This window comes from Orbicella franksi, chromosome 14, assembly GCF_964199315.1.
Source record: "Orbicella franksi chromosome 14, jaOrbFran1.1, whole genome shotgun sequence".
NCBI lineage: Eukaryota > Metazoa > Cnidaria > Anthozoa > Scleractinia > Merulinidae > Orbicella > Orbicella franksi.
This window is the reverse complement of record NC_138158.1, coordinates 1,798,158-1,812,402: the sequence shown is the minus strand read 5'-3', so window position 1 is coordinate 1,812,402 and position 14,245 is coordinate 1,798,158. Positions and strand designations below refer to the sequence as shown.

General features: G+C 37.1%; 2 protein-coding genes across 2 annotated transcripts; both read right to left on the bottom strand.

Moving 5' to 3' along the window:
• Positions 1-4,344: 4,344 nt before the first annotated feature.
• Positions 4,345-10,001, bottom strand: LOC145467991 (collagen alpha-4(VI) chain-like). Its single transcript, XM_081451650.1, has 6 exons — positions 9,934-10,001; positions 8,651-8,803; positions 8,127-8,461; positions 7,620-7,896; positions 5,142-5,476; positions 4,345-4,663 (listed from the first exon to the last, which is right to left on the bottom strand). Exons 2-6 carry the CDS (start codon positions 8,772-8,774, stop codon positions 4,364-4,366), a joined length of 1,371 nt encoding a protein of 456 aa, XP_081307776.1. The 5' UTR covers positions 8,775-8,803; positions 9,934-10,001; the 3' UTR covers positions 4,345-4,363.
• Positions 9,528-13,114, bottom strand: LOC145468035 (uncharacterized). Its single transcript, XM_081451697.1, has 4 exons — positions 13,024-13,114; positions 12,049-12,102; positions 10,929-11,100; positions 9,528-10,058 (listed from the first exon to the last, which is right to left on the bottom strand). The coding sequence occupies exons 1-4, from the start codon at positions 13,112-13,114 to the stop codon at positions 9,926-9,928; spliced, it is 450 nt and encodes a 149-aa protein (XP_081307823.1). The 3' UTR covers positions 9,528-9,925.
• Between the last annotated feature and the right edge of the window lie 1,131 nt (positions 13,115-14,245).

Genomic DNA, 14,245 nt, shown 5'->3' with positions numbered 1-14,245 from the left:
GCAGTTCGCGTTTCGTCTCCCTTTGTAATCTTCACCTGATACAAAAGGAAACCAAATATTCTATAAGTGACACGTTCTTGGCATTTGAGTAGGGTAAAGGTTAAGTCTGCATACGAGCCAGATGGCCCAGATGGGCAGAGCTTATCCCGGTTTCTGTAGCATGAAGCGACTAGGAATATTTCTACTTCCCTCCGGATGGGATGCTAGTCCATCGCAGGGTTACCCCCAGCATTAAACTCGCCAGTACACATTTGTACACCTGGGTGGAGAGAGGCACCTTGAGAGTAAAGTGTCTTACCGAAGAACACAACACAATGTCCCCGAACTAAGTCTCGAAGCCGATCCGGAGTCGAGCGCATTACTCATAAGACCACCGCGCCTCCACAAGTAGCACAACATTAATGGCTAGTTTAGAGCTAGATGTTTGTATTACTTTTACTGCAGATACCAGGCCTAAAAATGCGCATATTTTCCGTTTGTTTGTCGATACAAACCAGTCTTTCACCCACGGTGGCAAACTTAAGTAAGCAAACGAGTAATTAAGTAACTAGGCAGGTAGATAGATAGAGGTAGATAGCTAAGTGAGGAAGTATTGTATTGTAGGTAATTTATGTTTTGTTTGTTCAAACCTGAATTTTTTTCAGGCTTTAATTCACAATTAGCTTAAGTTGTGTGCATAACTGCGATGATCAGCCATGTCTTCATAATTTTCTCCGCAGTTCAAATATACTGATGATATTTCATATATTCACTTGTATTCTTCATCATCTAAGGGTATATTACGAACTCACAATAATTATGATCAGCTCCCAGTTGGCTTGATAGCTCAGTTGCTAGAGCACTGCACCGGTGTCGCAGAGATCATGGGTTCAAATCCCGTTCAAGCCTGAATTTTTTTTAGGCTTTAAATAATTTCACAGTTGCTTAAGTTTTGTATATAACTGCGATGATCAATCATGTCTTCATATATATTTCTTCGCAGTTCTAATATATGATCCTTCATGTATTCACTTGTAAATTACATCGCTGTACCTCGTTAAGGGTCCAGGTACCACTTCCGAAAAAGGTGTCTTGGACTCTTCTTGGTTTTATCTCAATCCTCTTCACAGTGCCCACATCAAGATCATAGAACTCTGATACAATCACGTTTAGGCTACTAAAATAATAAAACGATTGACGAAGTCATCGATATTCTAAAATTTTTTCTGTCTGCTGGAAGTTCAGAGAACTTCCATATCTAAGCAGTCTCCATTGAAGGCATTCCGGGTTGAACGGGTCCAATATAGAGTAGGGTATTCATTTTAAGGTCAGGTCTGAAATTCATGTTTTGGTCTGAATTAGGGTAAACGTTTCAACAAACGCACCGCACATCCCCGCCTGAGGCTCTCGGAATGCCCTCACGGTTTTGCCTTCTACTGCTTGGAACCATTAGTTCTCTCCTGAGAGGGAAGTTGTTGCCAGAAACCCACCCTACCAAAACGGCTGCATCAGATATCAGTCACCAGTATCTCAACGGAACCTGACATTCGAGGAGAACAGATCTAGACGCACTTATAAAAAATCTTAGAAACGATGTAAAAACTGTTCAATCGCTGTACTTTGACATAAAAACTGTTATACCGAACTACTGGGATTTAACAATTTTGACATCGTTTCTAAGACTTCTTTTTGACTGGGTCTTAGAAGGAAACGGAATCGCGTTTTGTGGACACGGGTCGATTTCATTTTCGTCCTTACTACGATTATCAGTTGAGAAACACGCGACGAAAGTTTGGTGACCAGGTTTTAACGTTCAACTTGCGTTAGTGTCCTGGGCAACTGGTTCTGTTTCCATTGGCAACTTGTCGACCTTTGACGTCACTGGCAGCAAAGCACATTGTCAACATTGAAAACGTGGAAAATTGTCAATGGCAACACCGTAATTCTAAGTCCAAAACTTCGTCACCAAAGCTCCATCGCGCCTTACTCAACTGATAATCGTAGTAAGAAATACCAATTCTTACTGCGAAGTCGTTGCAAACACATTTTGTTCCAAACATTACACCCTAAAAGGTGCTAGAATAACTATATCTCTAATCTCTATCGATAAAAGGGTAAACGACACAAAGCTACCAAAGATGACTACGAAAAGGTGTGCAAAGCACTCCCGTCACTGGTACATGTCCCCCCCGGACCCTGAAAACAGAGCAACACAAAGGATAATATATTATACTTTTCCCTGACTAGTGTTGTCTCGTGCAAGACATGATCCGCTGTTTTTTGTTTCCCTTGTCCTTTAATCCTTACAGTCAGTTCGTAGTCACTCCTTGCATTGGAGTCCGCAGTGTAAACCTTCACTGTGTACTTAACTATTGAAAAAAAAAGCAAAGCTGTTATGAAATTTTTTAGTTGGCGTATTGAAACTAGCTTAAGTCCACATACATCTCTTTTATGTTGGCATTATTAAACTGGAAGCTACTCGCCAGGCCCTGTTTTTAATTATGCTGAATTTTTGTATTAAATATTTATCAATTATTCACGAGTACGCATTGCATTGGATAGCCAACGAGGAACTTCAAATCATCTCATATCCAAAAAGCGCGAGTGAAATAGTTTGTTTTACTAAAAACGCCTCCAAAATATAAAAACCTAAGATACTATATAAAAAAAGAACGCTGTTAAATGTAGAGCATGGTATAATGGCTCACATACCATGATGGCTAAGCCATTGAAAACTTTAAATTGCATTATCCAATGATCATTTTCTAATTTGTTTATTAAAAACTAGATCATTGGATAATGCATTTCAAGAGTTTTCAATGGCTCAGCCATCATGGTATAGATACCTCTTACTAAGCGAGTTCGAGGTCCATACTGTAAGTTACGGACCGAATTTTTTCCCCATTGATATATGGCCCAAGCGCGAAGCGCGCGGGCCACAAATGGAAGGGGAAAAAACGAGGATCCGTTACTTACAGTACGGACCAACAAGACGAAATTAGTAAGATATTTATTATATCTCTGTGTGTCTGACGTGTTCGGGAAAGGGATCTATTCACGCAGAACGGCTTCAAATTTCTGACGCACCTCGAAAGCAAAGCAAGCCAATTTGAAATCGTTGTTAAGTGACTCTTAAGTCGTCAGCAGGTTTTAATACCAAATTTCAGAAGTTAAAGAACGTTTTAAACTATTACTTGCTATAAACTGCAACTTTAAATTTTAGCGAGCCGTACAGTAGAATACGGCCCGCTAAATTGACCAATCACAGCGCTTACTTACTGAAAGATATAATAAGAGCCATTATACCATGCTTTACAAATATGGTAAGCGTACGCACAACTTTTAGAGGCGTTCCTATTTTTATAGGTTTCTATATTTTGGTGGCGTTTTTAGTAAAACAAATTTTTTCACTCACACTTTTGGGATATACAACAACAACAACAACAATTTATATCTACTACTGTAAACAACTAAAAGAATTTACAAGATTATATAAATAAATAAATAAATAAATAAATAAATAAACAGTACAGTACATACAGTAGTGGGACACCCAAAATATGAGATGATTATGTATGCACTGTAGGCATAAAGGTGTGTTTATTGCATGGCTTAATTTTTTTCCAAATTGGGTATAGTTTTATTGCGAACGAAAACGGTAGGTGACCTGCTAAGGTAAAGAGGAAGACCACAAGGGTGTATTTACCTTAACATGTGTTAACTCATTTCGGGTTTCAAGAAAATGAATGAAGCTGCAACGTCTTAAGTGACGCGAATTACCTTTTAAGACACTGTCAGGGACTGAATAACATTTTGTCCTGAATTTTGGTCAAGATTTGGAAAACTGGGCGGCACATCCCCATCTACCAATAATTCCAAGGAGTATTCCTATTTTGCCACCACAGACTCCCCCCAACCCTCCCGACCCACCAAGAAGAGAGATAACTCATGAAGGCCATTGCAGTGTACTTGCCAATAAGGATGCATTCCTTTGGGATAATTCTGGTCAGGATCAATGATCCAAGATCACTTGTATCAGGATGCATTTAAAGACTATAAATCCTTTATCAGAGTGGAATCATCGGGTCCTTTGATCCACCAAGATCGGAGTGATCTTGGACAATTGTTCCCTGATGGAGAAGATCCCAAAAGAACGCACCCTTGTATAAATGGTATAGAGAGATAAAGTTCTTATTCTCTTTTTTCCAACTGCTCATAATTCACTCTGTTTGCTCCCTAATTTTCCATAAATTATTATTTTTAAATACTCTTGGGAGGTCTGCGTATTCTCAGGAACATTTTGCAACAGTAGTTGATCCAAAATTTGGGGGGCAAACAGGGCAAACAGAGTGAATTACGGGGGATTGTAAAAATAGAGAATGAATTAAATAACATTCTTACCAAGGCAGCCAACCAATCGTTTCACGCGAAATGCCAGGAGATCCGCGATGTTGTTGTAACTGGTGACCCTCGCCGCATTTGTATCTATGACGTTATCTGGCTCAGAGACGATGCCTTTCAGCTGTTGTATTCGTGATGCTTTCTCAGCGTTGTGAATAAGGACACCAATCATATTGATGCTGTTGTCTTCTTTCAACGACCTTGCTGTTTGCTCGAGTGTGGAGGTGTCCATAATGTCACCATTCTCATTCTGTGCGTTCCCGTCTGAGAATATGACTAGAATCTTGAACATTGCGGACGATTTATTAACACTGACATTTTGAACAAAAGTCTTTGGAATTTAAGACCTGCTGTCTTGCAGTGAGTTTCTGGTTTTGTATTTATATAACTGAGGCCAGGGACCCGTTTCTCCAAAGGCCCGGAAACTTTTCGGGTCCGCAAAGCCATTTTTAGTTTATCGGTATTTAAAGACAGAGAGTTGTATACGCCTGAAACTTCTTGTGTGACGAGAACCTCTGTTCATAGTAAGAATTTGTGCATAAAACAGCTCTGTAGTCATAAGGTTCGAGATTTTACTACGGCTTTTCGGGTGGAAAAACTTTTTGGGACCTTCGAGAAACGGGCCCTTGGTTTTTATTTTCCCCAAATTTTCTATCTTCTTGATATCAATTCTGATAAAAGTCAGAGATAACGCAGATAACCTGAATTTGTTGATCACACAGTCAGACCAAAACAGAAAATAGCCAAAAGTAAAAACTCACCTTTGCCGTATCGTCTTTTCTGTCGTCAGGACGCTTTTCAAACTGTTTCAAAACCATTTTACTCAAGGCAAGGTTTAACAGGTTAAGGCCGCTTCCTCCGTGTTGGTATTCGTTGTCCATGTAATTTACTGTTGCATCTGCGTTTCCAAAACAACTCATTCGCCGCGACGTAGCGTACTTTGCCACAGCAAACTTGAAGTCAGATGACACACTGCGTAGTTTAGGCATTATTTTTTTCAATACGGTTTTAATGTTTCCAACCGTCTTTGAGGAAGTACCTTGACTGTCTTGAATCAGAAAAATCACATCCGTCTTGTCCATGCAAAAGTAAACTCCTGTAATTAGACAACGTTGTTTTATTTTTCGCTACAGATCTTGTGGACAATCACAAGGTATTCTTTAATCTACTGTTGATCAACTATGTGTAATTAGTATAAATCTACCAGCATTCTATCACGAATGCCGTTCTCTGATTGGCTACGCTACCCACTATCAATTCTGTGATCGATAGCCAGTAGCGTAGCAGTGTGCCCTTGTTAAAAAAGTCACGACCGCTTCTTGGCGTTTTCGATTGAAGTGTCTGTGAAGAGGATTTAGATAAAGTTTTGAACGACTAGTAGACTTATATTAAAACAATTAGATTATTCGCTCTCGATTTCTATGCGTGATAGAAATCTCGAGCTCACAATCTAATTGCTTAATAAATTGAGGCCTGTCACTTAGGTTTAGGGTTTTATTTCAATGGAAACTGGATACGATATGACGCATAGCCATCTTATCGCAAGGCGCCTCTTTCAGCTATAAGAATTTAAGCCTTGTATTTGTTCTTGTTCTTGTTCTTGTTTTGTTTATGCCATTTATAAATATATTTACAACATATCGCTACAAAATATCGGTAGGCTTCAGTGTATATGGAAACTAACCGATGAGTGGGCTAACTTTTTGTTAGCCTACGAAACAGACCTGTATTAAACTCCATATGCACTCAAGATCTGAGTAGTCTCTCAACATAATTTGTTATTTACAACATATCAATGTACAAAGCAAGGAAGCCCAGAGAAGCGAATAAGGGTTATGTAAAGGACTACCTTAAGGTTACTTCAAACCGCGGGGCTATTTTAGTCGATTTTTTTTTTGGTCAAGAAAATTAATGTCCGCGAAGCACAAGTTTGCATACTGTGAACGCTAGGGGTTCTGTTTTTTCATTGGCTCGCGGCTTTCAAGTTGACATATTCCTCTGTGAAGGCGTGATATGTTTATAAGTCTTTAGAAGGCGAAAACTCGCACTCGTTTTTTGAGAGAATCCCTTCTCTTTAAATGAATTAATAGGGTATGCAGATTTGACGGTTTTCCATGAAATTTGGTCAGAACATTCACTGATAGATATGGAACAAAAGCGTGTCGGCAAATTCCTTTATTTTAAATACTTTCCCCGTAGCGGCCTTTAACGTAACAGGTTACGCGAATTTTTCGATCGCCGAATTTGACAGATCTATAAAAAGATAACCAATAGAAATAAAAGAAAATGCTGACGCGTTTTTGGAGATTGAAGCTTTGTGATTAACACTGCACAGTTATTTTGCATGAACGATCGCATTTGATACCCGATTAATTCGCCGGAACGTCAGTCGGTCATTTTGGAGTTGACGGCCTCTGCCGCCTTTGGAAAGCAAAATCCAAAACAAACCATAATTTTATCGAATTTTACATTTTATAACCCTTCTGTTGATATATAGTTTGTGGGGGTTTCCTTGAAAACAGCGCGCGTACAAATTTTTTTCTGGAGGACTCCCGCGAAGGTTTGAAGTAACCTTAAAAATACCTAAGACTAAAAAAAAAAGAATAAGCACACTAAGAGAAGTAAAATATACTTATACCAAGCAAGATAACTTAAGTTTATAGTCGAACACAGCAACACTAGAGGCATTTTTAATTTCAGTGTTGAGAGAAGTAGCTAATTTAGGGCCTTGAAGAGTCTGAAGACGGAGTGAGAATTTCTTTTCATTTGCTCCACGGTAGGGCAAACGGAAAATTCTTACTTATCATATTATATTTATGTACGTTTATTGAAACTTTCAGGAAGGCGATTTTTGCGAAGGTACATAACTTTACCCATTTAAAATTTGATGATGTTTTCAAATTATAGGATTGGTGTGTGCATTAAAAGTATAAGGGTGTATTCTACCCGTTTCATTGCTTTTTCAGAAAAAAGCTACAACTGCAAAGTATTATTTGCCGCGACTTTTTTTAACAATGGAAACTGCAAGGATCTGAATAACGACAAATTTCGCCCTCAAATCGAAAATCCCTTTGTAAAATTCCGAGGAGTGTTCCTGAATTGCTACTTCTCTCTCCCCCCCCCCCCCAACCCCCCTGTACTGGGAGAAACGTACCCAAGAAGGCCATTTTAATTTATTTGCCAGTCCTATACAAAGAGATAAAAAGAGAAAGTTCCAACTGAAAAGAGTAGCTTCTTACCATAAGAACAAGCGAATTCCTTTATTTGGGTTGCTAGGAGATCTGCGACCTTGTCAAGGTAAGCAGAAAAATCGGCTTCTATAGCGTCATCTGGTTCAGTGACGATGCCTTTTAACTCTTGTATTCGTGGTGTTTTCTCAGTGTTGGGAATAAGGACACCAGCTATTTTGATGCTGTTATCGACTCTCAAAACTTTGGCTGTTTTGTCAAGCATGAAGGTGTCCATGATGTCTCCATTCTCATCCACCGTGTTCCCGTCTGAGAATATGACTAGAATCTTCAAAATTAAAAAACAAGTTTGTAAATAAGAAGAATGAAAAACAGGATTGACAATTTGAATAATAGACTTTGGAATTTGTTGCTTGCTATCTTGCAGTATGTTTCCTTCTCTCATCCTTTGTCTTCCCTATACCAATTTTGATGAAAGTGAGAGATAATGCAGATAACTTGAATTTGTTGGTCACACAGTTTAGACCAAGTGGGAAAAATGCCAAAAAGAAATCTCACCTTTGCCGTGTCCGTTTTTCTGTCGCCACGACGCTTGTCAAACTGTTTCAATACCATTTTGCTTAGCGCAAGTTTTAACCGGTTACGACCGCTTCCTCCATGCTGGTATTCGTTGTTCATGTAACTGATTGTTTCCTCTGCGCTTCCGAAACAACTCATTCGCCGTGAAGTAGCGTACTTTGCCAGAGCAAATTTGAAGTCAGTTGACTCACTGCTGAGTTGATTCAGCATTCTTTTCACCACGGTTTTGATGTGTTTAACTGTCGCCGAGGAAATACCTTGACTGTCTTGGATCAGAATAATCACGTCCGCCTTGGTGTTGCAAACAGGACTCTCTGTAATTAGACATTATTAGCAGATCAAGTGAACAGGTTTAAACATGGCATAAATGTTGACTGAACTTTCCCGCACTCATTCGGTCTCTATAGCATACCAAAAGTCTACTAAGAAACAGAGAAAAAATATATTCATAATTTCGAATGAATTACGATGCAAATCACTTAGTCCTGGAACTAAAATGTTACCTGTGATATTGCATTGCTGATGTGAGATGTTGTCAGTATCAATCTCACTTTTATAGTGTCCCATACATCGAACCATCTCCATGTCGCAAAGACATACAGCATGCCTGCACTTCTTCTCTTTCATAAGTCTTGCAGAATATTCACTCACTGGAGCTGTGTTGACAATTGCAAGGTACATCTCACTAAACAGGTAAACCAGTTAAGCAGGGTTGTTCCAGATTAAGCTAACCCGGGTTTAGCGAGAATTTTGATTTAAGTTTTCTAACTTTTCGATAAGGTATTCTGTTTATGTTGTTTGTCTGGCAGTTTTAAGCTTGGGTAATCTCAAAATACACAAACCATGAAAAGTGAAAAACAATTTTATTTCAGAAAAGTTACTACTTCGGTTAAATTTTAATCCTAGGTTAGCGTAAACCGGCTTTCGAACAACCCTCCCTGTCGAGTTTAGTTATTACTGATGGATCATGCATTGTTTCACAAAACTCGCTTGACTATTATCTATTAACGGGCAAATGGTTAAAGAAGGGATAAGGGGCCCCTTTCTCTAAAGTCCCGATAGTCACCGGTCCCGAAAAGCTGTTTTTTGTTTCCCGTGTTTTCATTGGAGATCTAGATATTAATAGAATTAAAATTCAAACAATAGAAAAATCACTGAAAAAACGAAATGAAAATAAAATAAAATAGACTGGTTTTTTAGCTAAAACTTGCCCTACAATTCCGGAACTAAAAACAATATGAAGCATAGACCACTCCTCTTTAGGGTACTTCTGGAATATTGCTTTGAAAAATTTATTTTATTCGCCCTCGTTTATAAGCCATATATACACACGATAGCTCCGAGATAAATTTCTCTCAACTCAAGCGGTGAAGTGCGAGCCGTACGTAATCATGCCCCGTTTAACAACAACTTCATTTAGGTGTTCTTCTTTATTACTTTTAACGAATACTTTTTCTCAGAATGAAAAAACCATTTTACCCTGAACAAACCTTTCGAACACAGCAATAATTCATCAAGTTTAGAGACAGGAAATCATGGTCGGGACGGTTGGTTTGGATGTCTGATCTTAATTAGCATAGATTTTACGATTTTATTTCTCCGTTTTCTCCTTAGTTCTAGTTTCCATTAAGAAGGTATATCAAACACTCAAGACAGTGTTTGACAACATTTCCAAACACCTCGAAGCTCTAAAAAAGTACTCCGCTACGCGTCGTATTTTCAACTAACTTCTCGGTGTTTGGAAATGTGGTCAAACACTGTCTTTCGCGTTTGATATGTTACTCACAACACTTGTTGGTATCTTTGTTGTAGAGGAATTGTTTCACCTTAAACCTAAGTCCTCCGACAACATTACACTTGTCCGGATCTTTATCAAGGTCTTTCTCACAAAAATCATGAACTTTGCAGCAGCTGATGACAATAACCAAAGAAATTATGAGCGAGAAAAAGGAACAAGAGGGGAACAGAAGCTATGGGGGAGGCAAGATAAAATGAAGGGAATGGAACAGAAGAAAAAAGCATCTTAATCATAAATGGATATATATGATACAGAAATGATTAATTTAAAAACAAACAGTGAAGTTACACAGACGCCGGTAAGTATTTTGCGCGCGCTTAAAGAAAAACGTCAGGGTTTTCATATAGTTTGTAACATGCTTGCATATGCTTTTAGTAGTCAGCACCATTAAAAGCAAAAAAAGCAGGGAATCTTATTGCACTTCCTTCTGCGAAAATGCCTTAAATCTGGCAGAGTAGTTCTAATAATCTAGTTTCCTTGACGCAAGTTTTTAAAGAAAGACACAATTTGCCAATTTGCAAAAAACAAAGAAATTAATTGTACAACCCCTACTTTATTTCGTGTTTCAAATTTTAATCAAACCAGATTGTTATGTTCATGTATATTTTAAAAATTTTTGGAAGATCTGATCGAAAGAGTTTCAGACCGATCTAACCTGCTATACCCTACAAAATATCAAGCTCTGAAGGAGATACAACTTACTCCCAAAGCGTCGTTGCTTTTTGAGTCTCATTTGTTCTCTAAGGCCTTTTGTTAAGACTTCATTATAAGTCCAATTTTCGAATATATTATAGGATTTTAGCACTTTTAAAAATTTTAAGATGCTTTGGTAGTTTTAATTCTCAATTTAAGTTGTAAGAATTGATCTAATTGTAATACGCTTTTGACTATTTTTATAGAAAAAGCTCAATTTAAGTCATAAATGTCATTGTTATTGTTATTGTTATTGTTATTGTTATGGTTTGGAGGAAGTCCATACTTACTAATCAAAGTTGTCCACGTATTTTCCGTGTCCACGTCGACCACACCAACAACCGTATGTGAATAGATTGCAAACGTCAGTTCTCCCTGTCGCTCTTTTTACCAATTTTTCCACTAAAAGATACCTTGGTTTTTCGGGTAAACCAGGACATGCTCTTCTCTCTCCTCTCCCTTCTGAAAAATAAAATTTAATAAATCTGTTCCAATATTTTGGGAATACCATCACAAAGTCGATTACTTTGTTTTTTGAAGAAAGCTGATTTAAGAGTTTTCGCCAAAAGATTTCGGATTTGAAATCTGAAATGTATGAATTTCATGAGAATCGGATAGTAAGTGAGTAACTTTATTTGCCTGTCAAATGCATCAAGCGCGATAGGCGTTACTTGGGGACAAGCTGTAGAAATAATTAAAAGTTACTAAAAACTTACACTGGCTACTAGATAGTTAACAAAAATGCTAATAGAATACTTCAACATTCTAAAAATTACTAAAAATTGCTAAAAACTTACACCAGCTAAGATATGGTTACTAAAAATACTAATAAAATACTTCAATATACACTAATGTAAAGATTTTTAAAAATACTAAACAAATGAATGCTAACAATATTATAAAATTGGTGATAATATAAAACTGTGTATATAAAAGTGTGTGTAACTAACTGTTACATACAACACATGTTTGACAGCCGTTGGACTCTAATAATGTTAGGTCGTTTCTTGTTTCTCTAAACAGAAAAGGTCTAAAAGTTCTTCTGTCAGACACTAACTAAATCACGTTTCTCTTTCATCTAACATAGCATTTTATGAAAGAAAAGTGATCAGAAAAACATAGTTTTCGGTTTCTGAAATGAAAAGAAATCAAGATTTTACTCTGTTTTTCCTGACATTAGCTGATATGTTTCAAACGGAAAAGACACCATAAATGAAAATCTCTTACACATAATGGTAAATTACTACCTAAAAGAAGAACGTATCTTGAGTGAGAATATCAGTCTACAAAACATTTCAGTTCAGTCACAGTGGAAAACTAAAATCCGAGTCGTACTCCAAGCACAAAAATGGCACATTAAAACAAAATATCAGCTGGCCAGCCTGGCGTGCAGAAACCATGAAAACTTACCCTCTGTCAGACTTGTTTCTTTTAGTCGATTATGTTTGATAGATGATGCTCGACCTTGAAAAAGAAACCTTTTCGTATTAAAAATTTTGTAACGTATTTATCCCTAAATGCGAGGTGAAACAGGAATATTCAATATTTTTAAAAGCGTTAAAGGACTAAAAAATAAATAAAAAGATCGTAAAAACAGCACTGTAACAGCAATCTTTAAGAAGGAAACCAACTTTTTTCATTTTACAAAACATGTTTCGACATTCCTATGTCATCTTCAGTTGTGAATGTTCGACGGTTGTACATTTGAATTTTCATCTTTTGTAAAATGAAAAACGTTGTTTACTTTTTAAATTAGTTGATCTAGTAACAAAAGCAATCGACTAAGTACTACCCATGTGGAGGAATGTCACGAGTAATAGTTTGAAGGAGCAAATGGCAGCACAAAGGTGGCTCAGCGGTAATGCATTCTTAACAATTTCCCACACCATTTTAGGCTCTGTACCGCTTATTACAAGCGCACAAAGCTCTTATAAGTCACATTTTTTACCATCTGAAACATATTACTCCAGAAAAAAAATTTTAATTGGAAGATGTCTCAATGGAAAACACAAATTCCAAATTAATTAAATAAAAAATAGTTTGGATTTTGTGTGGTAATCTTAGTTTTTCTCCTTTCATAGAACTTGAGATTTTACGAACATATTTCGCAAGTTAGATCGGCCCGAATTTCTTCCAATCAAATCTTCGAAATATTTTTTAATATACATGTGCATCAAATTAAAAAAAAAAGAAGTAAGATCCTTTATTTTAAGACGATGAGATTAAAGCATTGCATGCTTTAGGGGTCATGTGTAACTAACTAATACTAAATTAACCTGCAAGTTAAAGTGGATAAAATATGCTTAATCAGACTTGAAAGTAAAACCAATAAAATGATTTTATAAGTTAAAATAATTCAAAATAATTTAAAATAATTTACCATACCATAACGTAAACTCATTAGAAGGATCGCCCATCCCACCAAAAGTGCGGAGACAATCTTCATCTCTGTGCTGTGTAAAGAAACATGATCCATGCCTAGTGACCTCACGGTACAGTGTCAAATGATATATTCTCTGTTTGATACAAATTTCTGTAAGTAATACAGCTTATGCTGTAGTGTAATATCGCTTTACTGACGCGAGTTCTAACATAACAATGCTAAGATATGTTTTTCACAGCGTAATGATATCTCGATAACAAAGAGTTAAACGTTAAACTGATGATTTAGGAAGATGGCTGGCAACAGTTTTTATCACTTTTCCAACAACGTTTTTGAGTCCGTGCACAAAGTTTTTCACTATACGATACGGACCGGCCTCAAGCCGGTAAATAACTTATTTATTTCCCCCTCCCTCTTATCGCTCCATCACAAAATTATGGGACCTTCGAAGCAATCGCCACAGGGTATTTTTTTATAACTTCATGACTGAGGCGCAGTTAGAGCCCATTGGTGAAATGATATCTAAGTGTGCTACTCACACTAAATTCATGTACTTTAGATTAGCGGTGACTTGTTAGCTTCTAGAAAAACTTATACGAAGTTTCGTGGCCGCGCTGTGATTTTAAGCTTCCGATGTTGAAGCTGATGTACTCTGTTCTGTCCACCACAGGACATCGCGTGTCTGTCTTGACCTTTAAGGTACTTTTCATAAATTGCCACCGCAACACAAAGAAATAATCTGCAAGTGTTTCTTATATAACTAGAGCGAGTTAAGCTGTCAAACTGGGAAGCCTTTTATTCTTACAACTTCTAAACTGTTATAGTCAGAAATTGAATCATCTACTCGAGTTTGTGGGTCAGTGGATGAGATATTGATATTTCTAAAGGATAATTATCACTTTGATTTGATTTGAAGAAAGGTGTAAAAATATACTGAAAAAGAAATATAACTTTATGAAAGAATCCAAATTGGGACATACCTTTGGGTAAAAACAGGAAATATCAATTTGTATCGTAAGGTCTTCCGATGGCGATGTGTTCCTGCGAATCTTCTAAGCTCGTAAAAAATAAAGCCAGTTCACAGAAAATAACCATATTATCAGGTCATTGACAAAAAACACCTCACACCCTTAATTTTTAATGATGTGAAATGTAAATAAACAGTAAGCGTCAAACTTGAACCTGCAAAACGAAGCAGGAAAAATATTTTGAAGGATCCGAATT

Bases quoted from the DNA above. Each gene is read 5' to 3' on its own strand.
- LOC145468035 (XM_081451697.1), bottom strand. From the start codon at position 13,114: ATGGATCATGTTTCTTTACACAGCACAGAGATGAAGATTGTCTCCGCA. The intron at 12,103-13,023 runs GTATGGTAAATT...TTCTTTTTCAAG, and splicing joins TCTAATGAGTTTACGTTATG to GTCGAGCATCATCTATCAAA. The intron at 10,059-10,928 runs GTAAGTATGGAC...TATTGTCATCAG, and splicing joins TACGTGGACAACTTTGATTA to CTGCTGCAAAGTTCATGATT.
- LOC145467991 (XM_081451650.1), bottom strand. From the start codon at position 8,774: ATGAAAGAGAAGAAGTGCAGGCATGCTGTATGTCTTTGCGACATGGAG. The intron at 7,897-8,126 runs GTGAGATTTCTT...TTAATTTTGAAG, and splicing joins GAAAAACGGACACGGCAAAG to ATTCTAGTCATATTCTCAGA. The intron at 5,477-7,619 runs GTAAGAAGCTAC...GTCTAATTACAG, and splicing joins GGAATTCGCTTGTTCTTATG to GAGTTTACTTTTGCATGGAC.